This window comes from Rhizoctonia solani, chromosome 1 (assembly GCF_016906535.1).
Source record: "Rhizoctonia solani chromosome 1, complete sequence".
Classification (NCBI taxonomy): domain Eukaryota; kingdom Fungi; phylum Basidiomycota; class Agaricomycetes; order Cantharellales; family Ceratobasidiaceae; genus Rhizoctonia; species Rhizoctonia solani.
In genome coordinates, this window is record NC_057370.1 from 898,522 (window position 1) to 924,110 (window position 25,589).

Genomic DNA, 25,589 nt, shown 5'->3' on the forward strand with positions numbered 1-25,589 from the left:
AGTTAGGTAGAATTCAAAAAAGCTCATTCAAGGACTTTGTCCATTGACATAACAATTATGCGCATTTCTAGCCTCGCGTTTTGGAGCATTTCATCTCGTATAGCCCAATTCTAACTATGGGAATAATAAGACTCTCCCTTGGTTCCCTTGTCGGCTTGCATACGCGTCCGCAGGTATCAGTCACGTTTTCCTCAGTCCCACGAAATGAATCATTCCTCTTCCAGGCACAGCATGGATTGGCCACCCAGTCCTTGTTTCCTTCACCCGTTATGCATACCCTATGGCACAATGGAAGGCAATCTTACATAAGCAGTTGCCACGCTGCATATAACCATCCTCCTGGCGGACGACATGAGCTCACTACGACATAACGCCCCCTCTGTCTTATCGCCCATCTCCTCGTGGCACGGTCCACTTATATTGGTCGACCTTCATATTCCATACCTACCGATCTCCTTTACGACGATGTCGACGTACAAATACGCTCCCGCCCCCGGCTACCTTTCGCCATACTCCGGGGTGCCCTGTCATTCCACCCATAAAGATACAAATTCGTACAGCTATCGTAGGCACGACGACGCGAATGTGAAGTCCTATCATTCGCACTCGAGCCATTATGCCAGGTCCACCCATTCCAATGAAACGAGGTCTACTTCTTCCAGAGATGTTGGGCCTGCAGTCCCTGCCTTGGACCCAGGAGTTACTTACTCCCGTAAAGCGTACTCTGTTCATCATACTGATACAAGGTCTGCATGTTCTCGTGATCCCGAACCAGCATATTCCTATGAAGCACTGTCAAATCATTTGGAAAATGCGCGCCCTACGTATCTCCCTGATGCCTATTCCGTTTATTCAACAGACACTAAGTCCGTTCACTCCACCCATGTGAGATCTGGTCACTCCACCAGTGGTCGCTCTGCACGCTCCAAGTCACGGACGCGGATCGAACCTGAGCCACAGCCACAACAATATCTCAACGTCCAAGCTCCAGTACAACACCGTCGCTGCTCTTCAGCCACAGGCTCTCACCGCTCTCGGGCCGCCCCATCGCTGACACATTCGGCCCCTTCCACATCTGACGATGACAACGAATCCGATGCTGGTCGCTCTGTGGGCGGAATTAACACACCCTTCACAGCCAAGGTGGCTCTATGGCGAGATGATGTGCGTGACATGTGCGATGAAATGCCACCGGAGACTATCCTTCCGCCTCATATCAAGGCGCAGTACGAGTACAGCCGAAGACAATGCGAGGCTTCTCCTTCTTCAAAGCCGGTCGATATCCCGAGAATCGTGGTCCCATCCTATACTGCACCCTCTCGGGCATCCTCTCGAGCACCCTCTCAAGCGCCCTCTCGAGCATCTTCTCGAGCATCCTCTCCTAGAAGTGCCTCTCCACCAACTTCCCTTCCAAGTCTTCCCTCGGCTCCTGTTTCAGATCTTGAAAAGATAATAGAGAACATAGAGGACATCGAGTACCAGATTAACGCCCGCGTTTTGGAGTTCACATTCCCCAGCATTTTGGACTTTGGAGAGAGGTTTCCAAACGGAGAGTTCCCTCCGTTGCCATATACTGTGCGCAATAAATCTCTAATCGAACATAGAGATTATTTGGAGAAGTCTCTACTGAGCATGGACGAAATTCAGTCTTTCGGAGACTCCCGAGTCAAGTGCACTCGCAAGCGGGTTGTAACTAAGATTGAAGAGCAGCTTGAACAACTGAATCGAATGGAGAAGATGGTGCGGGATAATGTAAGTCCTCCTGATCAGCCGGTTTGTAAGGGTCGTATTTAACCGGCCTGTGTCGCTGGTTTTTAGATGCACTATGAACGCTGGAAGAAGACGCCGCGCATACAAGTTACTGCTCCACCAGGCTCGACATAAATCCACACTGAGCCAGGCAATTCATTTATAACGTTATGTCATGTCACTTATACGGTTGTTTATTATGTATCATTATTTACTATGCACCATTTGTACCATGTTTTATCTGTTTGTGTTTCACTATCCTCACTTTGTACTGTTATCTCCGCTTGGGAAGATAGCTCTCCTTTAGGGCACATACTTTGTATTTTCGTCAAATACCCCCACTCATACAAATATGATTGTCAATGTCAACTACTTCAACCAGAACGTCGATCTTCTAATCAAGCCCAGCAGATAGTGTGTCCAAGCCTTCCATATCTATAAGAACAGACCGGAATCACTGCAGAAACGTCGCATGCACAGGAGTAATCCGTCTTTGTGTCACCCCATCGGAACATCCTTTGACTCACAATATACTTATAGAGCAATGTTTTCCAACCACAACACAGCCTTAGTTCCCTAGGTGGCAACATATGACTGTATAAGTAGACTCCCACCAATTCCTCCGAATACATCCCTAATATAGTAGTACTAAGCTGCTGGTACCTATCGGCTACACTGCTCGGCGCGCCTAAAGATGTCTCCTGGCTAACCAATTGGACAGCTATAACTCAAGCGCCAAACTACCATACGCCAAATACAACCAAACATCGGTGTTATATAGCGAGGGTGGCTACTCGCATTTCTCACTAACGGCTACGGACACCCTTCATCTACTGAATACCTCTTCAATAATATCTGACGCTGATTTAAAGCCTATCCAATTTATACTTACAAGCATATAGCTGTTCCCATTCGCGAAGCTCGAGACCGAGAGCATCCTTGTGCCACCTTCATCTCGTACTTAAGTCATGGTTTCTAGGTCATCCTACTCCAACGGGGAGTCCCCAATAACTCCGAGTTACCACCACGAGTTCACATCGCAATACGCACGTCCTTTCGCCCAGGTTACCCCAGTTTCAAGCTACCCCTACATACCCCACAACGCCACGGCTCAAGAGCACGAGGCGTGCAGCGATCGGATTCGCGCTATACGCGCTAGGAGCAATATATATACCCGTTCAATCTACTCTGAAACCTCCAAGCCTGAAGTCTATCGAGCCCGCCCCGAAACAAATATTAGTGGTATTGATACCTTAGCTGGAAGGTTGACTGTCTCAGAGTCTTTCACAGACACCCGCATATCTGGCGAAGAATCCGATAGTAGCGGGCCTTACACCCCACACGGGTCTGAACATTCTCTTTGGAAGGACCTTATTAATGGCGTAGCAGAACCAGAGCTAGATGGCCACTCCTACCTTCCAGAGACGAAAGCGTATTCTGGGTCTCAGAATTATTACCCACCGGCTCCGCCTATCATACCTGAACAAGAGCGCATGACAGAACTACCATTCAACGACTTCACTACTCCCGCATCATCTACAGCGCACAAAGAGTTGGGTCAAGTGGTGTACGAATTCCACACTCTTATCTTAGGATTCAAATTTCCTTCAAATCTGGAGTTTACGACTCCTGGCGCAGGGGAGCTCCCAAGGATGATGCTTACACCTACAAGCAAGCCGCTCCTTGAACATAACCATAAACTCGAAAAACTATTAGAGAGGTTAGATGCAATTGAATCCCACGGTAATGAGGAAATACAACGGATGCGTAAGCAAGCCGTAGAACGAATGCTCTCAGAGCTCGATAGGTTAAAACGGATGGAGTCAATGGCATTGTATAACGTGAGTGGGCGCTAGATCAGTTTAATATTGGAGCTAATGTACAAGATTGGATCCCTATAGTTCAATTATGAGCGAGGTATTAGTGCTTAATACCTCGAACCGTTGTCCCCCCGTTACAGGCCACTCGATTTCACGAGTGTTTTCAGAACCACTTAATATTTTTTTTACCCTTTCGTATTCTTTTTCTAAGTTTGGATGGTTATGTTTGATAGTATCTCACTGTAGCGACAATTTAAATGTATTGATTATCCACTCGGTTCGGACAACGTGGGCTTATGTGTCTACCAACCGATTGCCACTCACTCGGGAAAAATTATCCGGTCAAACCGACATGGCTAGTAGGCATGTCCTAATTCTAGGCAAAATAGTATATATATTGGGGAGGGAATGATTGCCATGCGCTAGGTTAAGGCAACATTATTCGTCACGGGGGGGGGGGATATGTGAGCTGTCGCAGTTTAAAGAATAGATGAGCCGGAGCAAGAGGACCCGATAACGGAGCCGACCATCTTCCGAAGGAAGCCATCGCAAAATGCTTCGTATTGGAAGTGATCGCTATTGCACGACGCAAATCGATGCAGTGCTACATTATTCGGTCAGCTCAGCTTGATGATTAGGGTATACATTCACTCGTAAATACCTGGCACTTAACCTATGCTTCGGTCACTATGTATGCTATGTGGGTTCTGTACACGGTACAAGAGGGGGATCCCGTAGCCGCTCGCAGGTGGCCTAGAGTCGTTGGCCGGGCCACCCAAGACTGCGACCGTCCGGATCAAAGGCTTGGGGTGGGAGAGAACCGCACATGGATGGATATGATAGGAATGCATATATGATAAGATGTGTGACAAATAAATAAAAACGTTAAATATGTGTCAGAAATTGAGGGATGGTGGGTGGGTGCTGAAAAACGCGAGAACACTCTGAATCCTTACGCCCAGTACACCACCCCAAGATCACAGTATGGAATGGTGTCCGCCCGACTCACGTGACCGCGACCTCCACCCTCGGTCAAGTACCACATGTGATCCCTCCACGAGCTGCGGCTCACATGCTCACACTTAGGTATAAGTCCAAATTTGAGATAAACTTCCTTCATTCCAGTCCGCGGGTGAAAAATGAAGTCAGAGTATGCCAACGACCAATCCCATCAGATGCTTCCATATTGAGCGAAGACCGACAGACAGCTCTGTACAAGAGCACCAGACCTATTCCGGCCAGAATTATCTCGTTTCAGTACAGAAGCCGTAGCTCATTGATATCGCACACTATGCATGGCCGGATAGCTGCATTCAGGTCGATCTTGGGTGCTCTACTACCCCACTACCCAGTACACAAGTAAATCTCACACCGAGGACTCCCGATGCAGCCAGATTTAGCCACCAGCGCGTGCGTATAAATGGCTCGGCTCGAGATAACACTCTGTAGCTCAGCTCCAGCCAGCCACATACAAGAACGAATCATTCTACGTGAACGACGATGGCATATTATTATCGACCTTATATGTATTCCCAGCACCCCACAGCCCACCACTATGGTAGCAAACCTTATGGTACAACTGCGACTGCAATAGATTATTATCCGGCTTTGCTGCCGATGCAGGTCATCTCTGCGGCCCCATGGGGCTCGTACGCAGAATATGTCCACGGTATGTTTCAACGGACGACACATGATAGCGAATGGAACCTTTGCCAAACTGGTGAGTATGGCCCATGAATACATGTTGTTATGCTAGAACAGTAGTTTCACATCTCCTTGGTTTCAAAGCTTCCCGGACTGATCCAACTGAGGCACATAATGATATTCAAGAAGCTCTTGCAGAGTTGGAATCTCGTGTGGATACCTTTCATTTTCCAGACTCCTTGGACTTTCAACAAGCTCCAGCGAATGGGCAAGTGCCCCAGCTTGCAGACACCAAGAGAAACACGGCCGTAAATGAACATTACAAGAAGCTGGAAGAGCTATCAAACAGGCTCCAAAGGATCAAGACGAAGGGCGACGAGGCAGTAAGGAGTTCAAAGGCGGACGCAATAGCACAAGTTCAGGAGGAGCTCGAAGAGTTAGAGCGTCGGAAGATGGCTGTCTGGCATAACGTGAGTTTGTTAATGGGTCGATAAGGCCACTGGAGGCCCAATTAGTGACTTCATTGTTAGATACAAGCAAATAACCGACCTAGCAAACATTTTTGGACTATCTGGTAGCTGAAGAAATTTAGACTTCGATAGGTCAATTTGTTTAAATGTGTCATTTCATAATATCTCCCAAGCTATTGGGTTTAGCTTCGGGGGTACGCAGTAACCACGGGCTCCTTCGTTTCCTCTCTAACTTAGTTACATGACGTTGTCTAATGATCTAATGGTACTATATCTCCCAATAATATATTGTTGATAAGCCCAAATCGCAGTATTCTACTACTACAGGTCCCAGTCTTCTAGTGCGAAATCAAGCATCCCAAAGGCGCCAGCTGAGGGTCCTCCTTCTCCCGTAATCAATTCTACTCTCTTTCGAAGAGTACGGATGAGAGTGTCTAGTGTTTTGGACAGGCGCTCCACTCGTGCGCCTGGTTCTTCATCTTCAGGCCCTAAAAAGGTTGGATCCAGAATTGTTGTCCGCTCAGTAATGCCCTCTCGAACGCTTTCATCCTCCGAATCGTATTCCGTCTCGTCCAGCTCTGTCGAAGTGGTAGAAACGTTATCCGATTCGGAAGGCGGAACGAAAGAAACAAGGTTCTGACGACGGGAGCGATCTCGTTTGCTGTGACGCCCTTTCACCATGATGGGCCGTGAAATATCCAGAGTATTATCCGCAACAACTGAAGTAAACAGATCCCCAAAATGGACACACATATCGAGTATAGAAAGAACAGTCTTATGGATTGCAGCATCCTTGCTGTGAAGGAAACACTGCTCTTGGACGGTTTCGATACTATGAAGATAAGATCAGATTTTTATCATATTAAATGATGCCCCACATACTGGTCCTTATGCTTAACAATCATCTCGTCCAATGAGTTTGCATCAGCCAGCTCTCTATGGAATCGAAGCACTTGGCTATGAATAACCTATGAAATATGGTTAGAACTAAGTGCTACATATGCGTTTCAACTACTAACGTTCGTCAGGATATAGTTCATGTATGTGCTAGGAGATATTGTGTTACAAGCTTGTCATGAGTTTTCCAAAGATTCAGCTTACTTGACAAACCAGGTCAACTGTCCCCTTAAGACATAGATCACCTTGAGCTCCGGACGACTCGTGCCGTGATCGCGAACAAGGATATGATCCAGAACCATCTTTGCCCTCCGTAACTGTAAAACAAGGACAAATACTTGGGAGTATAGGTGTAGCGCGCTGGTGCCAAACACGTAGGGCAAGGGGAAAGGGAACTAACAGGAGTTAGAGATCATTTTATTCTAGCCGAATATAGCCTACCTCATATTCGACTTCTAATCCATGAACAGCGCGTATGGACCGTGCTGAAGACCTTGTTTTAGTCCCTCTGTATACAAGACGCACCCGACCTGGGTCAATCCATGAGGTCGAGGTTGCCGATATAACATCTCTAAATAAAGAGTTAAGTAGATGATAGTCACTCCACGGCTTCTGCGCATCGATCTGTCGAGTAATAAGTATTGGGTCTGAGATATGGAGATATTTCAAACCTTGGCAAATAAATTGTCGCAGAAATGTGTCATTATATCTCCCCGGCGCATGAAACAAAGGTCCTCCATCGCATACAGGTGACGCCATAATTCGCAGTCCTCGATGAGCACCCTATTAAGGCGGAATGCGGCAATCTGACATCTGGGCGCTACTCGGTCGGCCAATATATGAGGAAGGTCATTCAGGAGGACCTCAGCAGCAAGATTGAAGGCCAAGGGGTATTTGTCGCTCACAGAAATTGTGTCTGTTGGCGATGATGAGCGAATCGAAAAGGACGACTCGGGTAAGATAGTATCGTCCAAGTTATAGCGACCCAAATCTTCTAACGAGCCGGTTTCAAACGAAACATCTCTGAGGGTAACTCCACCAGAGGACTTTAGAGTATCAGCGAACGAAGGCCAATCATCGTCGTTATCCTCATCCCGGTCTTGGTCATGGTCATGGTCTTCATCTTCGCTGTCGTAGTCGCCATCAATTGCCCCCCATACGCCAATCCCGCGTAGTAAGCCAACAGCTTTTCCTGAGGCTAAAATACGGGCTGCAACTGGTATCAGGCAACTTGGTACGAGAGTTCGCGCTTGTTTCTGGACACTCCCGCCCATCCCGGGATAGAAAACTCCTTGAGCTTTCCTGGCTAGGATATGTGACATTTGTGCATCCAGAGCTCCCTCGTCATCGCTTTCATCTTCCGCTGTAGTTGTTCGCAGAACGTATCCAGTCGTCCAAAAGTCTGGAGATGCGACATCAACAGTCTCCCGCCTCTTAATGAAGAACTCCTTGTCGTGGGACAAATCATCTGCTCGTACCGCCTGCTCAACAGAACCAAGGCCAATATCCAGCGCACTCCCGCCTACATCAATGCCCCACTTGACCCAGGCGCCTACTGAAGCCCATATGGGTTCAGCGGTAGAGATAAAAACATCCATGAGTTGAGAGCTTCCTCCGTCCATGGGGTATAAAGTTTGATCAGATGCTGATTTAGTATCGCCGCATTGTCCTCCGTCTCGATTGCATGCCCGCACAGCGACGAGTAACCTGTCTAGCAACCGTTTGTTTAGGAGTGCCGGATGAATATTTTGTATTGCGAATATTGGTAAGGGCGAAAGTATGGTGATTGTTGAATTGGCGACAGTCGAATAATATGCTCGAGGATGAGCATAAGTCTGAGTAGGAAGCTCGTCTGGAAGAGCACGGATAAGATCGTAAAGAATATCAAAGGTCCTAGTCATGAATTTGTCGAGACGGCGCCGAAGACTAAGAAGGGAAACTATTACTGGCTCTGAGTTGTCTCTTAACCCACTGCCGAGTCGGGCGTTGCATATCTGTTCCTCTAAGCCAGCACAGTGCGCATCGAGAGCATTAATTCTTGTCCCAACGGCTTCGGCAAAGGCATCCAGCGCTCGACATGATTGATTTCCACTTGGGCCATGGCCACTTGTGAGCACTAAACTGGTCGAAACATTGGCGAGAGAAAGGTCTGGTTGGTGCAAACTGAATGCCCGTGGGGCATTCATAGATTTGCGCAGTACCGAAGACATAAAAATACGAAGGTGGTGAAGAATGGTCGCGGTAGTCGCAAAAGTCGAAAGGAGAGACCGATATGCAGTAATTGTCAAATGAGAGACCCGAGGCAAATTGGACGAATGCTGCATAAAGTGGGTTGGTATGCGACCATGCCAGGCGGGCTGGAAACAGATATATTCCATACCTCCACCTTCCGAAACAGAGTTCCATCGTAATGAAAGGTAAATATTAGGGAACTTCGACCTTGCATTGATATCAATACGTCTCGAACGACGTCTATTTCGTCGATGTAGACCTAGCATCACGAGATGATAAGCCTTATACTGGCAGGACAATATATGTGTACCTCTCTGATAGTAGGGAGCAACGAACCAGCCTCCTTTTCGAGTGCACGTTCAAATGAGGGGCCTTGAAAACCGTAGGATCTTGGTATACTTTGCATACAGAAAACTGAAAAGGAACTTACCAAGTGTAGCTGGATCATTGACGTTAAACTCCTTCTCGGCCCTTCTCGCTGCTTCGTTCACATACCGAGGTCTCCAATATTGATCTGCACACAAAGCTTCATATAAATTATGCGCATCATTTAAAGTGCGTTGTTGAGTAAAATCCGCATACGAAAACGGGTTGGGACGCCCTTCGTCTTCATCTCCTTCATTACTTTCAATCAGTGAAGCTCTGTCTTCAGCAGCAGGCTCTGGACTCGATAGGGACCCTCTGGACTCCAACTCCATGGAGGGATGCGAAGACAGGGTCTTCGTATCCCAATCCTCATCATCCCATGGGGTTTTCCAATGCTCCCCCTCCAGTGGCTCTTCCTCCAGGACTTGTTTCCAAAAGTCTTTCGGTTCTGGTGGAGGTGCATGAACTTCCCTAAGTAAATCGTATGCATAGTCGTGCGTAGTGTTGGTCGGAGGTTGAGACAATTCAATCTTATGATCCAATAAAAGTTGAATGTCAATATAAGGTTGGCTACGTGAAGACCTACCAGGAGCTGAAGCATCTCAGGGAGATTTGTGCGCTGCACGAGAAAATAAATTGCTGGCGTCAATCCATCATGCTCAAAAAACGCGATGTAGGCTACCTTGAACCTTGATTGGGTCGTCTGCAGACCTGTCTTCCGGATCCACATCGACTAGTGCGTTCATACGTCTAAAGCTAGTTGTAATTGCATCCGCAAGGTCATTTTGAAGGTGAATGCGAGCCTTCTCACGATGCCTGTATATATCCGCAAATTTAGATCAATTTAAGTGATATACAGTCCAACTTACCCGGCAATCCTCTTCGTAACACTGGCCATGTCATTGGTGGGCCCTGAAGTGTTCAGTACCGTATCCAGTGCCCCCGCCATATACTCCTGGAATTCATCAGGGTCATCTTCTGGGCCAACTCCAGTTACTTGTTGCACTAGATTCCGTAAAAGCGCGGCAGTGTGCTGAACATGACTTGAACGTAATCGCGCAGTCGTGGTGGTGCGGCTGGAGAGCCTTGACACGGCGCGAACCGACGTTGCCGTACTCATGCGAGATACCGGTCTGTTCCCCGAGGACGACGGGGTCATTATGTATTTCTTCATGTTTACAGGCGTTCGGTCTTAAGCCCGTGGTGGGGAGCACGAAGACGTTGTGAAGCGCCGGTATTACCTAATTCGAGATCGAAGAAGAGTGGCTCGTCAGGTTTGACCTTGGTTTCATTCGACATGTTTGCCGCCCGGCGAGCTCTGGCTTATCCCTCCTTTTCAGCTCGGCTTTTCTCAGTATCTCATACTATATTTGCAACTACTCCGAAAGTTACATACCCCAAGTCCCAACCAATCGCTCCAAAGACTACTGCGAGGGCCGCTACCAGCAAAGCGGGGCAGGGGAACCCAGACATAGTTGAGGCATATCCGACAACTGCCAATGAGGTTGATGTCAAACAATTGACTGAGGGAGAGGAAACCGGTGAACTTCCCGATGTACCGCCAGGCTCTTTGCCAATGGATTGGTATACGAGTTACCATGGACTATCTTCGCAGCCATTCCCTAAAGAGGCTGCGGAAATTCTCATGGCTCCGATAGATCCACTAGACGTTGAGGTTAAACCAGGTAGGCCTGTATATGATTGAGCGCCAAGTATCGTCACTAAACTCGCAATATAGATGGGCTCCTCTATCTGCCCGAAATCAAGTACCGTAGAATATTGAACAGGGCATTTGGCCCTGGAGGCTGGGGGCTTGCTCCTCGGTCTGGAATCAACGTCAGTCCCAAGGTTGTTAGCAGGGAGTATGCGCTTGTGTGTCTTGGGCGGTAGGTTGTTATTCATTTTCGATAAGATGCTGGCATAATTATATAAATTATAGTCTTGTGAGTATTGCTCGAGGAGAACAAGAATACTTTGATCAAGAAGGCATCGCAACTGCTACTGAAGCAGCAAAGAGTAATGCTCTCATGCGATGCTGCAAGGATTTGGGAATCGCAAGTGAACTCTGGTGCGTCCATTCATTTGCTGTGGTTTCAACAAACAAACAGGTGGCTCATCACAGGGATCCTCGGTTTATCCGAGAGTTCAAGGCCAAATACTGCGTCGAGGCCTTTGTCGAGCATATTCCTAGCAAAAAAGTGTACGTTTACACCTCTCACTAAACTATCTGTACTGAGCCAGCTTCGACTCAGGCAAAAGCGTTGGAGGCGCAAGGATGCCAAGTTTGACTACCCCTACAAGGAGTCTACACGTGCATAGATTCCATATCTTTTTGTTGCCACCTCGCGATACACATAGCTATAGATGATAAAGCGACATCAAAAATCCCCATTATTTTATTTGTACTCCCAATTCAAATGATGAAAATTTAGATCACCATTCAGAATATATTCGTTAAACAACAGCATAAACACTAATGTTAATGCAGAATGTAATAGGGTTAGGCCCAAGGCAAGTGAGAAAAAAAGAGATAGCCTCATCAGACAGTTGTCCACAACTCCCGACCTTGAAGGCCAGAACGTCATCGAATACAGCGTGAGCCGCATATGGTCTCGGTTCGAGCTGGGACATCCTCTCATCGACTGAGGTTGAAGAAGTGGCAATTGTGAAATTGCAAGACTCGGTTAGAAACTATAAATAGATCCTAGCTGAGTATGTTCTAAGGAAAGTTGGAGGTGCAGGGGCGGGCTGTATTTATACCTCACGTGAGTGGCCCGTGCGCATACATCCAGGCATCTCCGGGCCGAAGCGCTTGTGGGCCTTGATTCGATCATAAGCATCATTGGGAATTTTATATGTAGTTAAACACGACACTAATAAACCATATAACTATAGTGGTAAGGTTGATCTTTTTGTTGTAGACCTATTCATGGATCGTGTTCGAATTACATAGTTTCGGCCCTTCGTTGTTCCAAGTGATTAATAGCTTGGTGCTTTGCGACGTGAGTACCAGCCACATGCTTTTCTTCATCCCGCTCATATTTGAATTTATGCCGCTCTCTGTGTGCAAACCATTCGCACCCAGCAACTGTACCCAACAAACATACTATACACGATTAGCGTTATCTTCAAGGCTGAAGTGGGATGAGGAGGGCCTACCAAGCATCAGGCCTACAGGAACGAGTACAATCGTTTGAAAAGCCCTAACATGATCCTTGATATCGCTTGGATCGTCTGCTACTATAGTCATTACCAGCAGGCCGGCGAGCAAGAACAAGGAGGAATAGGTTGTAATGGCTGTCGGTAACGCGGTGACAAACGCCACAGGACCAGACATCCCGACCAAAAAGCCCTTACCCGAGGCCAGACGACCAATCATCTCTGGATCAGATCCTGCGCCAAATACTGTGAGGTACATGATCAGGACGAGGCCTTCAAGAGAGAGACCGAATGCTACAACGTAAAGCGCTGTCGCAACCCAGTTCAAGTTTGGAGTATCGAACGGGGAAGGTATGGCCAACGCCGCGGCACTAGTTGCCGTAATAACGGAGAGCTATGCACTCATATTAGATTTTGAGTATTAATTATAAATAATAGTAACATGCACCGGCATGATTAGTCGATCCCATTCTTTCTGGACAAGCATGCGTGAGTTCAACCAACCTCGAGTCCGACCTGGGAAAACCTACTTGTTGCTTCGCCCTCTCTGAAGACTTAAATCCAACGTCCTTGGAGCTTATATAACTTGAATACGCTTTAAAGGAGGCGTCATCCATTGACCGCTAACTGACTGTGGAGCCACGCTTTTTGATGGCGCTTAGGTCGCTTTTATCAGTAAATCCCCATTTTCTCCTTTTCTCGGACAGATTTGACGATTCTGAGAACGGACATCTCTGCGCGTCGAGCCTTTACATCTGTATATACATTTTGTTTTATCCCATTCGGCTTTGTTTTGGCTGCGCACTCCTTTGATTGCGACCGCTTAGCTCAGCATACGAGAGAAACTCGGTGGCAGTCCATGCGCGCAAGCTTACTAACATAGTCCGGGGGCCTACTGACCGACTGAAATTATGTTCCAAGTTGAAAGAGCGATTGAAAATAAGAATTTAATTGTTTGTTGTATGTACATAGTTAGGAGCAATCTCGTCGTACGGAATATGTGCTGGGGTCTCTCGGTGATGTTTGAATATCGTTGTAGCCCACGCAGCAGCTTGGGACCCGTCCATACCATGGTCATATCCATCGGCAAAACGTTGAGAACGAGCAGCGAACCTAATGAAAAAGTGAACAACCAACTAAAGTAGAGTTATAAGGTGGCATACTTGCGCATCGATAAAATTGGGGGTGATTCTAATGCCTTTAGTGCGTTCTCCTTCAACTTTTTTGAGCTACTATTAGGGGGATTATCTCGATAGTCTCTTTTTGCGTATCCCCAGACTTGCTCTATCATACTCAGCTCACAGTGGTACTTTGGGAGAAATACCACTTCAGTTCCCAGCTCTCGAGCAGCCTCTTGTAAGCCTGATTCACGATTATTGAAATCTGGCTGGTTCATCATTACCCGACGACAGCAACAGTCAGTCTTCCCTGGTTCACATCCCTTCGTGCAAACTGCGTTCAAATCGGCAAGATGACCGAGACCGCGCTCTCGAAGAATCCACGACATTCCCTTGAAACGATTGGGTTTGTTTGGGTCATAGAACTCCTGGGGTGAGCCGTCTGGGAGAAAACCATTCTCCATTCTCACAAACACGCGTTTGTCGTCCTTGTCCTTGTAGTAAGGCCAGTCCAGAAGCGGACCCTTGGGCATTCCATAAGCGGAAAGTGAGGAAAGCGAGCGTTTCGTGTGCGAAGGAGCATTGTCGTACACAAATATGTGAGTGAACTGGGGGAAGTGTTCGTTGACAATTTTGACAGCATCCTCTAGTTGAAGAATGACACGGTTGTTTGTAAACCATCCATCTTTGTTGCCCCCGGGAAACATTGTTACTCTCGCAGATTCACTAGATTCATTGTGAGTTTCAAGCAATACACATTCCACTGCAACTTACCCATTCGGTCCACGCAACCACCCAAACTCTGCACACACAAAGTCGGCCACCATTAAACTACACCCCTCTCCTTTCTTGTGTGGTACTGGGCTTTCTCCAACAAAGACCCATCGAACTTTACAACAATCGTTTGCGTAAAAAATTGTCTCGTCGTGAAACCACAAAATAATGGGTTTCTCGCCAGGTAGTAATCGCAATGGACGTGTAGGATCTTCAACACCATCCCGATTATAAATTATTCGCCGCCGCTCGATTTTCTTCAGGAAAGGTATGTATACCTTTTGCCGGTATTCAACTACATCTTGTTGTTCGTGACCGTCAAAGTATTGGCCCACAGGTTCAGATCGCCAAGAAAAACCAGCCCGAGAGAGCCAGCGTTGTGCTGTTCAAAGACTAATCTTTTTCTTGATGTCCAGTGTTTTCCGAACCTCTGGATCAGACAGAAAGTCCACCACATCCTGTGCACCCGCCAACTTCCCAGCTTTCTGTAAGTGAAGCCTGATTGCAGATGACACATCCTCATCCTCCAGTGTGGATACGTTCCACCAACCTTGGATATTCCCAGGTAAGTCACCATAATTGATGAGTCGACGGGTCCATTTACGGATTGTTTGGGCATATGTATCTCTTCGATTATGCATACATGCTGCATCCTTGGATGCCTGAATAAATTTCTTTCCTTTTGGCTCAGCCTCAAGGAATTGGTTCAGACAGGCTTGTATTGCAGTGTATCGCTCAGCAGTGATCCGGTCCAGGTCTTTGTACTTGTATCCACCTGATGGAAGTTGGGTCCGGCGTGCAGAATCAAGTGTGGCAAGTGCTGTCTGCGCTTGGGCAACAGTTGGTGGGCGGTAATAACTAAGTTCCCATGGGAGTTCTCCACTGCTAGAGCCAGAGTCGGAATCTCCTTCAGAATCAGAAGAGTCAGAGTCAAAAGAATTGGGGGAATTGGGATAAGCTGGAGGATGATCCAGTTCGGAGCCACAGGGGTCAGGGGCTGCTCCAGTAAGTCATTTAATTTGCATAATCTGCTTAAAGAGCCAACCTATATAGACTACATCCACTCCTAGTCTGCAGAGTGATGTCTCAGAGTCATTGTACAAGTCCAGTGGCTTGAATACACTTTTGTTGTTGTTGTCTTCATTGTCAAAATGAGCTGTTTTTATACGTTTTTGCTACCATGATATCAAAATAAAATTCATAAGATCTATTTGACACACTTACATTGGCCCTGGCCTTTTCAAGAGCCTGTAATTGCTGCCTTTTTTTATTGCTGATAGTCATTGGGAAGTATGGTTGCTCACTCAATCTAGTTAGCGGTCCCCCGGACTGTGTTAGTAAGCTTGCGCGCATGGACTGCCACCGAGTTTCTCTCGTATGCTGAGCTAAGCGGTCGCAATCAAAGGAGTGCGCAGCCAAAACAAAGCCGAATGGGATAAAACAAAATGTATATACAGATGTAAAGGCTCGACGCGCAGAGATGTCCGTTCTCAGAATCGTCAAATCTGTCCGAGAAAAGGAGAAAATGGGGATTTACTGATAAAAGCGACCTAAGCGCCATCAAAAAGCGTGGCTCCACAGTCAGTTAGCGGTCAATGGATGACGCCTCCTTTACGCTCTGGGTATTTATTCGATAGGTCGTACGCCCGCCATTTCACAATTCGTTGGTGGTATTTACTAGCGTAGCCTAGAGTCAAAATGCATGCTCCAAACCAGAACGCCTTAAAGATCCACCCATGATGCAGAGTTGGTGTATTTGTGAGCTCTGCCATAGCTGTGTTGACGTCAGGAAGGGATTGGTGGGCGTCTATTTTCGAGGGTACAGGCCTATTTATGGAGCATGAAACCGAGCGTTTACTTATAGAGCACGTATGGAAGCCTGAGTTCAAGGGACTGATTATCGCATTCGAACCGGTGCAAAGCTTTGTAGGGTCTGCAGCGGTTTCCGCTCGGGTGCATATGAATTTCCACGAGACCGGTCGAAATAAGTGATGTATGTGTAGCAGTTCTTCCAGCCGTTTATAGTTACCTGCAAAAAGTACTGAAATTTTAGAAAAGGATCAGCCCGTCATCGAAACTTGTAGTAAGTGGGGAGAGCAGCCAAAAAAAAAAATGATATTGCGCCAAGGGATTGAAGCGAACATCATGCATATGCAAAACACTTCTCACAAGCTTAATATGAAACAACAGGAACAGGTCGTAAACATAACTCGAACGAAGAAATGTATAAGATAGCAAAAGTCCCTTTGTGACCGGAAACATGTACTTTAATAGTGAGCCTCGTTTCTGGCCTTTGAAGGTGAGTCATACTCACATACTCACCCACCAACGTGGCCCGGGCGTCTTCTCGCCTGTCGGTTTATAGTCAGCGTTGGGGCGGCAGGCCATTCGATGGACGCATGCCCGCATACATGGGCAGCTCTCGGAAGCGGGGGGCCCTACGATTAAGTACTGATGTAACACCCGATCAATTTATTCGGGTCTGACTCTTGGTTACATCACCAAAATGGCCAAATCACTTGTAAAAATAGCTGTGGCGCCTACTGAGACCTTCCATAGTTTTGATGTCGCTCGTATACGTGTACACCTGCGTTGTCATGATAGCGAGTCTAAGTTTGCTCTATCTGGTAGGTGGCAAGCTTGACCGTGACCTAAACTTAACGACAATAAATGCATTCTTGGACCCTGTACAGCAAGCGAGGAACAAACATAGTAAGGATCTCGGCAGAGACATGAATGAAAGTGTGTCCAGGCAGGAACCGATACTCCACATGATGAATGGCAAGCCAAAATTAGATGAGCAAAGAAAGAAATCAGTTATTTCGCATAGCACCGACCAACCGAACTCTGGGGGCGTCTGAAAGCAGCCACATATAGGCCCACCTCCAGTTGACCATTGAAGAATCGTGATCAACGGAAGGAGGATTGTAGTTTGACAGTCGACTCATCAAAGATGTCAATCAGAATCTTAATCAACCTCCATTTCTCCTCTCCGCTGGCCTTATTCGATCCTGGCGAGGGTGGTGGCTGGAAAAGCTTCAAAGGACCGGTATACTTCGGAGCATATAAAGCCGTGCTGAGGAATTGGGCAAAGCGTCTTATAACTGTCTATGTATGCTCCCATTCCGTGTCCGCCAGATCGATTATTCTCGCCATTTGTGAACGAGCTCTTTCAGAGATATTAACAAATGAATACTTGAAGCTGTCGTCAGATGAATACACCTCTTCACGTAGCGAATTTGCATTATGCTGATTATCCTCCTGCGCACGCACGGCAACTAGCCACACCAGCACCCACAGGAGCGAATCAAGGTCGTGCATGAACGTGTGCTGCACTGGCTCTTCCGAAAGAAGCTGGGAAGACATAAACGCAACTGTGCCCTGAGACGTTCCAGAGTTCAGCCAGCACCCCACCCACATCGATCATCCATTCACTATCCTACCCACACTGGCTCGCACATCGGCCTCCAGCCTATCATTAAAGACCGAGAGCTCCATATCGTACAGACGGCCAATTGACTTCTCACTGGGGTATCGCCCTTCGACATATTCCTGCAGCGTGTTTGCTCTGACAGCACCGTCAATCAATCTGCTCGGACAGCATTCCCCGCACTTACTCTTTCATTTCACCCTCATCCTGCAGGTGAGCTACAATAGATTCATTTTGGTGTCCACGATTGCAAAGGCAATTGGAGCATATATACATGAAGGGTGCATTGGCAAGTCCACAAAACGGCTATAAAACATATTTCCATTTCCCTTCCCAATATCGATCGGATGATTAAGTAATGGTCACCTGGATGGTCACTTGGGTTTGCTAATACGCGAGTATGCACAAAATCACAATAGGGAGCTAGTATCGTGTGGGCTACCCCGGATCAATTTTGAGTGCTTGTGGCTTGTCTAGTATTTCTTATTATTCGGGATATTGGAGCTATAGCACGATCCATACTATCTATTAGACACCTTAAGCACCACCACAATTTCAAAAAGTGGTGAGCCAGTTCGGGCGAACGCCGCCAAGCAGCAAACTTTCTGATTGTGAAGGAGGGGATATTAACGTCGGACAGCAAAATGTACAAGCTTTTGAGACAATTTTAGGCCGGGCTAAGGGGAGAAATCGGCCACCGCTTTTTGAAATAGTGGTGGTGCTTAAGGTGTCTATTACTTTGACTTCGCATACATGATTAGGTGGATGAAGGGATCTTGCGGAAAGACAGTAATAAGATCAATCAATAAATTGGAAATGTGTGTCAACGTGAAAGAAGGGATAATCAGTCCGTCGTCTCAAAAACTGTTCTCATCACATGCTCTTTTCTCCTTCCAGTCGCCTGGATAAGCCCCATAAACTCTAACTCATGAGCAGATTCAATGAATCGCGCCTGGTACTCTTTCTGTATTTCAACCATATCCTCTCCGTCAACATCAATATCAGTTGAACGCCTTCTTCGGGTACGCAGGCCATGCGCGCTTGTTTGGGCAGTATTCCGCTCCACCTTTTCGTGTTGCACGACAGCTACAAATGAGCCAAACCAATCGGCTATGTTGAGAAGTTTACCAGCGTCCAAGCTGCGCTGGAAGAGGATGCATGTATCGGGTCGTTGAGCCATGGACTCGGGTGCGAATGTTTCTTCCGGATCGCAACATTCACAATTGAAGTATGCCCCTGGGCGAATCAAAGCTGACAGAATGACGCTTCTGGGCGCAGGGTCGAGTGTCTAGTGGGGTTAAACTTGTAAGTTGCTCGGAGCAAACCTCATGGGCTACTTACCTCCCTTAATCCAGCGGATGTGTCAGTGTAGTATAGCTCACCGTACGGCGCTGTATAGCGGAGGCCAAACGAAGAGCTGAAGCAGGGATTAGCTGTGGACAGTATAATGTCAAATCGCCGACCTAATATGCTTTGTGAAGTACGAAGCCAATCGCGCTTTATCTTCAGCGCCAAAAGGTAAGCTCTTCACCTGACATTCCCATAGATAGTTTGCAACCTCCGAGAGTTCCACCGAGTACGGCAACTGGTAGTCTTTGCCTCCCCGAGCAAAGTGTGTTTTGAACACCTCCCGAACCATATCCGCAGAGTCTGATAAAGATGTGTTGCTGCGCACTAAGAGTCAGCCAGTTGCCAGGACTCAACAGTCAAAAGTAGAGCTTACTCAAAGCCCCTCTTCAGCATCCAGGTAGCATATTTCTCGAGGTGATCACCTCCCCGAGCTTCAAGCTCTAACAAGTCCAAGAAGCCCAGGGGAACTTCCTGTCGGTAGGACCCAAGGGAATGAAACTTGAAAGTCAAATGGTGTAAGACATTTAGTCCATAGCCAAGCGTTTTCATGTTTTGCACGGTTTTCGCATGCTCGATATGCAGTTTATTGACCATCGACTCAGGAGTGTACTGGGTCTGGTCAAGATTCTGTGGGTTGGTTATTCTAAAACCGTCCGAGAGTGGATCCAGTCGTTTATAGATAAACATAAGCGCCATGAGAGCATCTCGAACTGACTGCTCGGCTTGTTCAACCTTGTGAACGCAGAGTGCAATATTTGGCTCGGGTTTATCATGAAGAGATGGTACTGCTTCTAGCAATGAGCCTTGGTATCGAAAATGTTCGACATATATCAACTAGAGTACGGGCTGTCAGAACCTGTCAATACGTGATGAAAACGATGGTACCTGAAGCGTGGTGATTAGAGCTTCAATTCTACCGTCGGTCTTATCAATAATATCTTTCAATGTTTTTACTGACGCCTCCCCTAACAAAATATCATAAGGGGAATCATAGCCATACATTGCCTGTTGAGCGTCGTATACTCAGACGCATATAAATCAACAAATATCCACCAAGGCGCACCTTTTGGACAACCTCAGAACACAACGCCGCTCCAGACGATGGGCGAAATATGCTAGGATCCAACATCGCACGAGTCGCAGTTGTAAAAGCTCTTTGGAGATAGTATGGATCGGAGAGCGTAGTGGCAAAGATGAATGGAAGGCTATCAAGGCATTTACTGCAGAGCATAAAAAATGAATATTACGTTATTAGAGACGCAAAAACTATCTTACCTGCACGCGTATATAACGTCTTGCAAAACTTCTGCATCATACACTTCCATCCGATCGAGTATTACAACCAAGTTCGGAGAATCGTCTGGGTAACAATTTAGTTTGGGAAACAACTGGCCACTTGCCACCCCACCTTGAGATGAATAATAGTCATCGTACCCAGCCACTAATCTTGCCATATCGTAAGGAGCAAGGGCAGCAGTTACTTTCTTTTTAGCAGCAGGCTACAATCTTTATGTATCACCTTTTTTTGTTCCTTTGCGACTGTATCTCGGATACTAACCTCTTTGTCAGGATCCGCTTCTTCAAGCTGAGCCATAAACCCTGTAACAAGGGCTCGAAGCGCAGACATCGTATTGGTGCAATCTCCCTCTTCGAGTTGTATCACCAACGGAGGCGCACGTGCTTTTTGCTTGCCCTTTCCTTCAGCAACCTGCTCCTCTTCGGGATGTGTCAGGATATGGGTAGCCCGGGTGAGCAGAGCTGAAAGCAGAGCACGGTCCTTGCCTGGTGGCGAGGTATGAGTGGAAGAAGTAAAAAAATGATCAAGGGATATTTACCAACGACCAATGCGGTCGGGATTTCTTGAAGTCCCAGACTTGAATCTTGGGTTGATTCGTGCTGCCCGGCAAATTCGACCAGCTCGTTGATCGTATCTTGACATTGTTCAAGTATCACTTGCTAATCCGTAGATTAAGTAAATTGATATTCGCACGAACACGGCTTGTGACTTACGTTTATTCTGTTTCGACATCTATCCCATGCTTGGTGATAACCTCCTAGAATACGTGACTTGGAGCTGCCGGTACCTAAGTTGCAGCCTATCTAGCAAGTGATTATTGTGTAGCATGAGCTTATTACCTTTTCGAGGCCTGAAGGGTATGTATGTGGTGCCCTGCCATATAGCTCGGTTAGAGACGCGGCGTTCACGTTTCAGTACAGCGTGCCAACCTCGGTTGCTGGTAGCTGGGAGGGGTTTTCATGTGCAGACGCCATCTAATAATGCTTGCTGAGATTCAGAGTGTATCTCTGACTGGGTCCGAGCTGTCTCTCGATGCCTCGTGTTAATGCAAAAGGCAGAAGTCGAGTAATGCAGGATTAGGAAACAGTTAGGCAGGAAGAGATAAGCGCCAGTGTCCGTGGAATATTCCGAATGAGGGTGATGCAGATTTGTATCTGTTCCACGTCCAGCTGAGCACGAGGTCAAGCGGGCCACCGACTGTAGTATCCTGCGCTTGCGACACCCACATAGAATTAGGATAGAATACGACATCGATTATTATTTCAGACTTAATGTCGCTTCTCATGAGCTATTTAATCAAGCCACTCGCCTATCTATCACTCCCCGCACTTGTATTGCGGTATCTCTCAGATAGGTCGCCGATTGTCAAGTACTATGTCAGATTAACTACATATCTATCTACACTCGGTGTCCTTTCTGTATGGGGTGTGCTTGTCTCGGTCGGAATGACTGCCATGGGCAACCGATTTGATATTAACTACGTCGTCGCGAGAAGTTTCTACTATGTCTGTGGGCCACTGCTGGGTATTGATTTTGTTGTCGAGGGAGAAGAACACATGTCAACTCCATCTGCTGTATACATCGGTAATCACCAGACTATGTTAGATATATTGTATCTCGGAAGGTGCGTTTTGTCATCCCGGCATAACCTCCATATCCAGCCGTTGATATGTCAGGCTAGGATATTCCCCAAACAGTCTTCGATCATGGCCAAGAAAGAACTCAAGTGGTCTCCTTTGCTTGGACAATACATGGCACTTTCGGGGGCTGTCTTTGTCGATCGAAAGAATAGCAAGGACGCCCTCCATGCGCTCGCCAAGGCCGGCGAAGAAATGAAGTCCAAGGGCGTAAGTAACCATTCCTAATTGGTCTTGGGCCCACAAATTTACCGTTGATCCAGGTTTCGCTATGGGTGTTCCCCGAAGGTACACGCTCGTCCTCCGAGAAGCCTGACTTGCTGTCATTCAAGAAGGGGGCCTTTCATCTGGCTGTCCAGGCAGGGGTTCCTATTGTGCCGGTTGTATGCGAAAACTATTGGAGACTTTATCGCAAGGGAACGCTAGAAGAAGGTACCCTCAAGATCAAAGGTTCGTCATCGTTACCCTCGTTCTTCACCCACCTTTACCCCGAATTTCTTTATTTATAATATCCGCAAATTGTCCGTCCATATCTGGCTGAATACTGATTATCTCCCTAGTGTTACCACCGATCCTGACCAAAGGGCTAACCGCTGAAGACGTAACTGAATTGGCCGAACGGACTCGAGAATCTATGCTCGAGACATTACGGGAGATTTCCATTCCCGTTCTATCTGATGCCCGCGAATCGACGCCGAAACCTTCAACGGTGCCCACACCTGCGTCGGTTCCCGAGTCTGAGTCAATTGTTGACGTGAGGGAGCTACTGCCCCAAGGGAAGAGCACGTCAAGAGAAGAAGTTCCTACAGTCTCACAACGAAGCGTAGCGGGCAGCGAAAGCGAAGCCACGGACGAAGACATGGTTGTCGTGGATCACCCCTAGGATCTACAAATGGAGCAATACTAATCCAAATGGCAGAGTGGGCAGGGGTAGAGGAAGAGGATCGGAGCACACGTGAAAGGGGTGGCTAGGGATCCAAGGGGCTGGAATGAATCTTGTGTCTATTTTGACTTGGTTATTACGTCTAGAGTGGAGGTGGGTTTGGATGTCACACGACCTGGAATTGCATGCGTATCTAGACCTGTTACATTTTGGCCGAAAAACGAGATCCCGAAACGAGCTCGACCCCATCCGGATCCTGGATTAGACAGCTCAGTACTATCCATGTACGCTGTCCGGAGTGTCCACTCGGGCGAAAAGGTATATGCACGTGCACACACGTGTGCTGGCACGTTCGACAAACGGCGCACGGGTGTGTAGGGATAGACTTTTTCTATTTGCACCTCATTGGCTTTCGAATTATACCTATAGCCCCGACTTTTTTCACAATTACATTAGCAGAGAGTATAAAAGATCCCGGGTTCTGACAATCAGCTGCCTCTATCCCTTATCATCACACCACACGAACTCTGAATCTTCCAACCTCGACCCTTTTTATATAATTTCGCCCCACCGTGACCTAAAGTTCCACTTTTTAAGACAGTGACCCCTGACTTGGGTCGGCAGCTCCGTCTCGCTTTCAACCACATTTCTTTGTCTTGATTCTTTAATTCTTCCTCTTATTTTTTCATCAAACTTTTACTAGACAATGGCTGCTCGAGTTCTTCCTGAATGCTGGGGTCACCGTGGAGTATGCTCAGCTCTATGATCATTGGACGATAACTGACCCACTCGATTACAGGCCTCTGCTGCATTCCCCGAAAACACCCTGGCAAGCTTCGAAGCTGCCATGCGCGACGGCGCCGAGGGTATCGAGAGTGTGCGTGTCCCTGCCCGAGCGGGCGCGTACTTGTCTGCTAATTAGCACATTTTCGCATTCGATCTCCCATGGCGACTGGGATCTTTTACTTCCGTCGGCTATTATTATGGTGACGATAACGACGGCATTTAACAGGACGTTCATGTCAGCCTTGACGACGTTGTACTCATGTTTCATGACCCATCGCTCGGACGTACCACCGACGGACGCGGACTGATTCGGGAGAAGCGGGCATGTGTCCCAACACTCCTTTTGCTCGTGCCAAGCACTTACCAATAACTTTTTTTTGCACGCCTTGGGGTTTACTGGGATTCTTTCGTTGCCGACCTTGGCTTTCTTGTGCAATTCCCTCTCACTAAAACAGTGGACCGGCGATATGGAAAACGTGCGAACCGTTCGAGAGCCCAAGCAGGCAATCCCGACGTTTGAACAGACGATTGAACTGTTGATGCGTCCGGATAATAGGCATGTCACGTTTAATGTGAGTTGTCGATATATTTCTTTTCGATCATGATCTTGGTTGGTCGGTCTCCCGGCCTGTGCGTCGTTGGTTCGCCCATTTTGGCTCTCCTGCCTGGCCCCACTCACGTTCAAGTGGGGTCCCGGGCGCCGGGTGGAGCTTTACCCCCCTTGACCGCGTAGCCCTTGTCCCGTCTTTGCAAGCAAAACTTTGTGTCGTGCTGTGCTGGTACCTGAATCGGACTCGTGTTCCGATCGCGGTTTGGCGTGTTTTTCTGTCACCCAGGTGATCAGATGAACAGTCGATTTCAGCCAAACGCAAGTCAGGCCCCAACCGGTATACGGACCGTTGCGCGGGAATAATTTGACGAAACTTTGCTTCCCTGAGGTTGTGGTGTTTAACCTTCGCTGCGAGCTCGATTCTCGTCTTTGCCTTTGAGCGTTATTTGCGTTTACTCTTTTCTTCTTCTTGCGAATGCTGCGTGTCTGCCACTCGTTCTGGATGGTTCCCTCTTTTGGGAAGATATGGATGTGCGCAGGATTATTAATTTGGCTATTTGATCGGCGTCTTGCGATGACGAGATGGGGCTGAGTAACGAGTTGATTATTGGTTTTGGGGTCGATTTGGAATTGTCAAGATTTAGGCTGTACTCTTCTTATTTCTCTACTTGACATGGTTGTTTCATTTGCATGCATCGCATTGGCTCGTTTCATCCTCATACTGACCAACCAATCATTTCTTTCAGGTCGATGTCAAACCACATAACGACCCCGACCGTCTTTTCAAGCTCATGCACACGATCATTTCCGCGCAAGAGGACTGGGAAACTACTCTTGCACCTCGTATTCTCTTGGGCCTCTGGCATCCCAAGTTCATCGAACCCGCTCAACGTCTCTTGCCCACTCTACGCCGTGCCCACATTGGTCAAAACCCACACATTGCGCGACAATACTTTTGGGAATCGTGCGAGAGCTTTTCGATTGATTTCAGCAGTTTGAGTTCGGCCGAGGTTCGTTTATTCGTATTTACTCATTCAAGTTAATTTACTGACAGTAATTGCAGGGAGAAAAGTTCCGCAAGGAATGTAAAGCATCTGGAAAAAAGCTTCTCGTCTGGACGGTCAACCGTCGCGAGGAAATGATTGAGGCTGCCAGGTGGGGTGTAGATGCGATTCTCACGGACGTCACATCTGTCTGGCTCGAGCTGCGTAAGCAGCTTCAAGGTTGGCTTTTGGGCATCTGATTTAGGAAACTACCACTAATTAAACTCATTTTGGTGTAACGCGGTAACAGCCGATTTTGAAACGACGTCCAAGTCCAACTCGCGCTTGTTCCTCTGGACTCGAACAACATACTATTACCCCGCGAGGATGTTTGCTTGGTCAGTGCCCCACTTTTAATCTCTAACTTCGGAACCGCTGGCTGAC

General features: G+C 47.4%; 10 protein-coding genes across 10 annotated transcripts; 6 read left to right on the forward strand and 4 right to left on the reverse strand.

The window, feature by feature from the left end:
- Positions 1-465: 465 nt before the first annotated feature.
- On the forward strand, positions 466-1,884 carry RhiXN_03771 (uncharacterized protein; the record flags this gene model as incomplete). The annotated part of the gene is made up of 2 exons (XM_043323588.1): positions 466-1,752; positions 1,819-1,884. 2 exons carry the CDS (start codon positions 466-468, stop codon positions 1,882-1,884), a joined length of 1,353 nt encoding a protein of 450 aa, XP_043176007.1.
- An 833-nt stretch (positions 1,885-2,717) lies between these two features.
- On the forward strand, positions 2,718-3,680 carry RhiXN_03772 (BAG domain protein; the record flags this gene model as incomplete). Its single annotated transcript, XM_043323589.1, has 2 exons — positions 2,718-3,590; positions 3,651-3,680. The coding sequence occupies 2 exons, from the start codon at positions 2,718-2,720 to the stop codon at positions 3,678-3,680; spliced, it is 903 nt and encodes a 300-aa protein (XP_043176008.1).
- A 1,506-nt stretch (positions 3,681-5,186) lies between these two features.
- RhiXN_03773 (BAG domain protein) lies at positions 5,187-5,707 on the forward strand (the record flags this gene model as incomplete). Its single annotated transcript, XM_043323590.1, has 2 exons — positions 5,187-5,289; positions 5,358-5,707. 2 exons carry the CDS (start codon positions 5,187-5,189, stop codon positions 5,705-5,707), a joined length of 453 nt encoding a protein of 150 aa, XP_043176009.1.
- Positions 5,708-6,004: 297 nt separating this feature from the next.
- On the reverse strand, positions 6,005-10,352 carry RhiXN_03774 (SPC97/SPC98 domain-containing protein; the record flags this gene model as incomplete). Its single annotated transcript, XM_043323591.1, has 12 exons — positions 6,005-6,515; positions 6,566-6,651; positions 6,703-6,730; positions 6,785-6,975; positions 7,022-7,204; positions 7,252-8,898; positions 8,961-9,071; positions 9,123-9,184; positions 9,243-9,708; positions 9,765-9,797; positions 9,868-9,994; positions 10,048-10,352. 12 exons carry the CDS (start codon positions 10,350-10,352, stop codon positions 6,005-6,007), a joined length of 3,750 nt encoding a protein of 1,249 aa, XP_043176010.1.
- Positions 10,353-10,475: 123 nt separating this feature from the next.
- Positions 10,476-11,497, forward strand: RhiXN_03775 (genome maintenance protein; the record flags this gene model as incomplete). Its single annotated transcript, XM_043323592.1, has 5 exons — positions 10,476-10,863; positions 10,917-11,064; positions 11,118-11,246; positions 11,301-11,378; positions 11,431-11,497. The coding sequence occupies 5 exons, from the start codon at positions 10,476-10,478 to the stop codon at positions 11,495-11,497; spliced, it is 810 nt and encodes a 269-aa protein (XP_043176011.1).
- Positions 11,498-12,306: 809 nt separating this feature from the next.
- On the reverse strand, positions 12,307-15,513 carry RhiXN_03776 (DDE superfamily endonuclease; the record flags this gene model as incomplete). The annotated part of the gene is made up of 9 exons (XM_043323593.1): positions 12,307-12,333; positions 12,387-12,731; positions 12,786-12,812; positions 13,306-13,450; positions 13,501-14,181; positions 14,230-14,507; positions 14,658-15,226; positions 15,275-15,404; positions 15,454-15,513. 9 exons carry the CDS (start codon positions 15,511-15,513, stop codon positions 12,307-12,309), a joined length of 2,262 nt encoding a protein of 753 aa, XP_043176012.1.
- Positions 15,514-17,337: 1,824 nt separating this feature from the next.
- Positions 17,338-17,854, reverse strand: RhiXN_03777 (uncharacterized protein; the record flags this gene model as incomplete). Its single annotated transcript, XM_043323594.1, has 3 exons — positions 17,338-17,610; positions 17,677-17,797; positions 17,847-17,854. 3 exons carry the CDS (start codon positions 17,852-17,854, stop codon positions 17,338-17,340), a joined length of 402 nt encoding a protein of 133 aa, XP_043176013.1.
- Positions 17,855-18,503: 649 nt separating this feature from the next.
- RhiXN_03778 (origin recognition complex subunit 3) lies at positions 18,504-21,280 on the reverse strand (the record flags this gene model as incomplete). Its single annotated transcript, XM_043323595.1, has 13 exons — positions 18,504-18,947; positions 19,001-19,076; positions 19,123-19,326; positions 19,383-19,843; positions 19,895-20,014; positions 20,073-20,229; positions 20,285-20,369; positions 20,418-20,508; positions 20,568-20,791; positions 20,845-20,965; positions 21,020-21,093; positions 21,146-21,179; positions 21,236-21,280. 13 exons carry the CDS (start codon positions 21,278-21,280, stop codon positions 18,504-18,506), a joined length of 2,136 nt encoding a protein of 711 aa, XP_043176014.1.
- Positions 21,281-21,751: 471 nt separating this feature from the next.
- Positions 21,752-22,826, forward strand: RhiXN_03779 (acyltransferase; the record flags this gene model as incomplete). The annotated part of the gene is made up of 4 exons (XM_043323596.1): positions 21,752-21,930; positions 21,988-22,153; positions 22,207-22,393; positions 22,504-22,826. The coding sequence occupies 4 exons, from the start codon at positions 21,752-21,754 to the stop codon at positions 22,824-22,826; spliced, it is 855 nt and encodes a 284-aa protein (XP_043176015.1).
- Positions 22,827-23,532: 706 nt separating this feature from the next.
- Positions 23,533-25,562, forward strand: RhiXN_03780 (glycerophosphoryl diester phosphodiesterase; the record flags this gene model as incomplete). The annotated part of the gene is made up of 6 exons (XM_043323597.1): positions 23,533-23,574; positions 23,626-23,703; positions 24,068-24,184; positions 24,909-25,172; positions 25,226-25,385; positions 25,456-25,562. 6 exons carry the CDS (start codon positions 23,533-23,535, stop codon positions 25,560-25,562), a joined length of 768 nt encoding a protein of 255 aa, XP_043176016.1.
- Between the last annotated feature and the right edge of the window lie 27 nt (positions 25,563-25,589).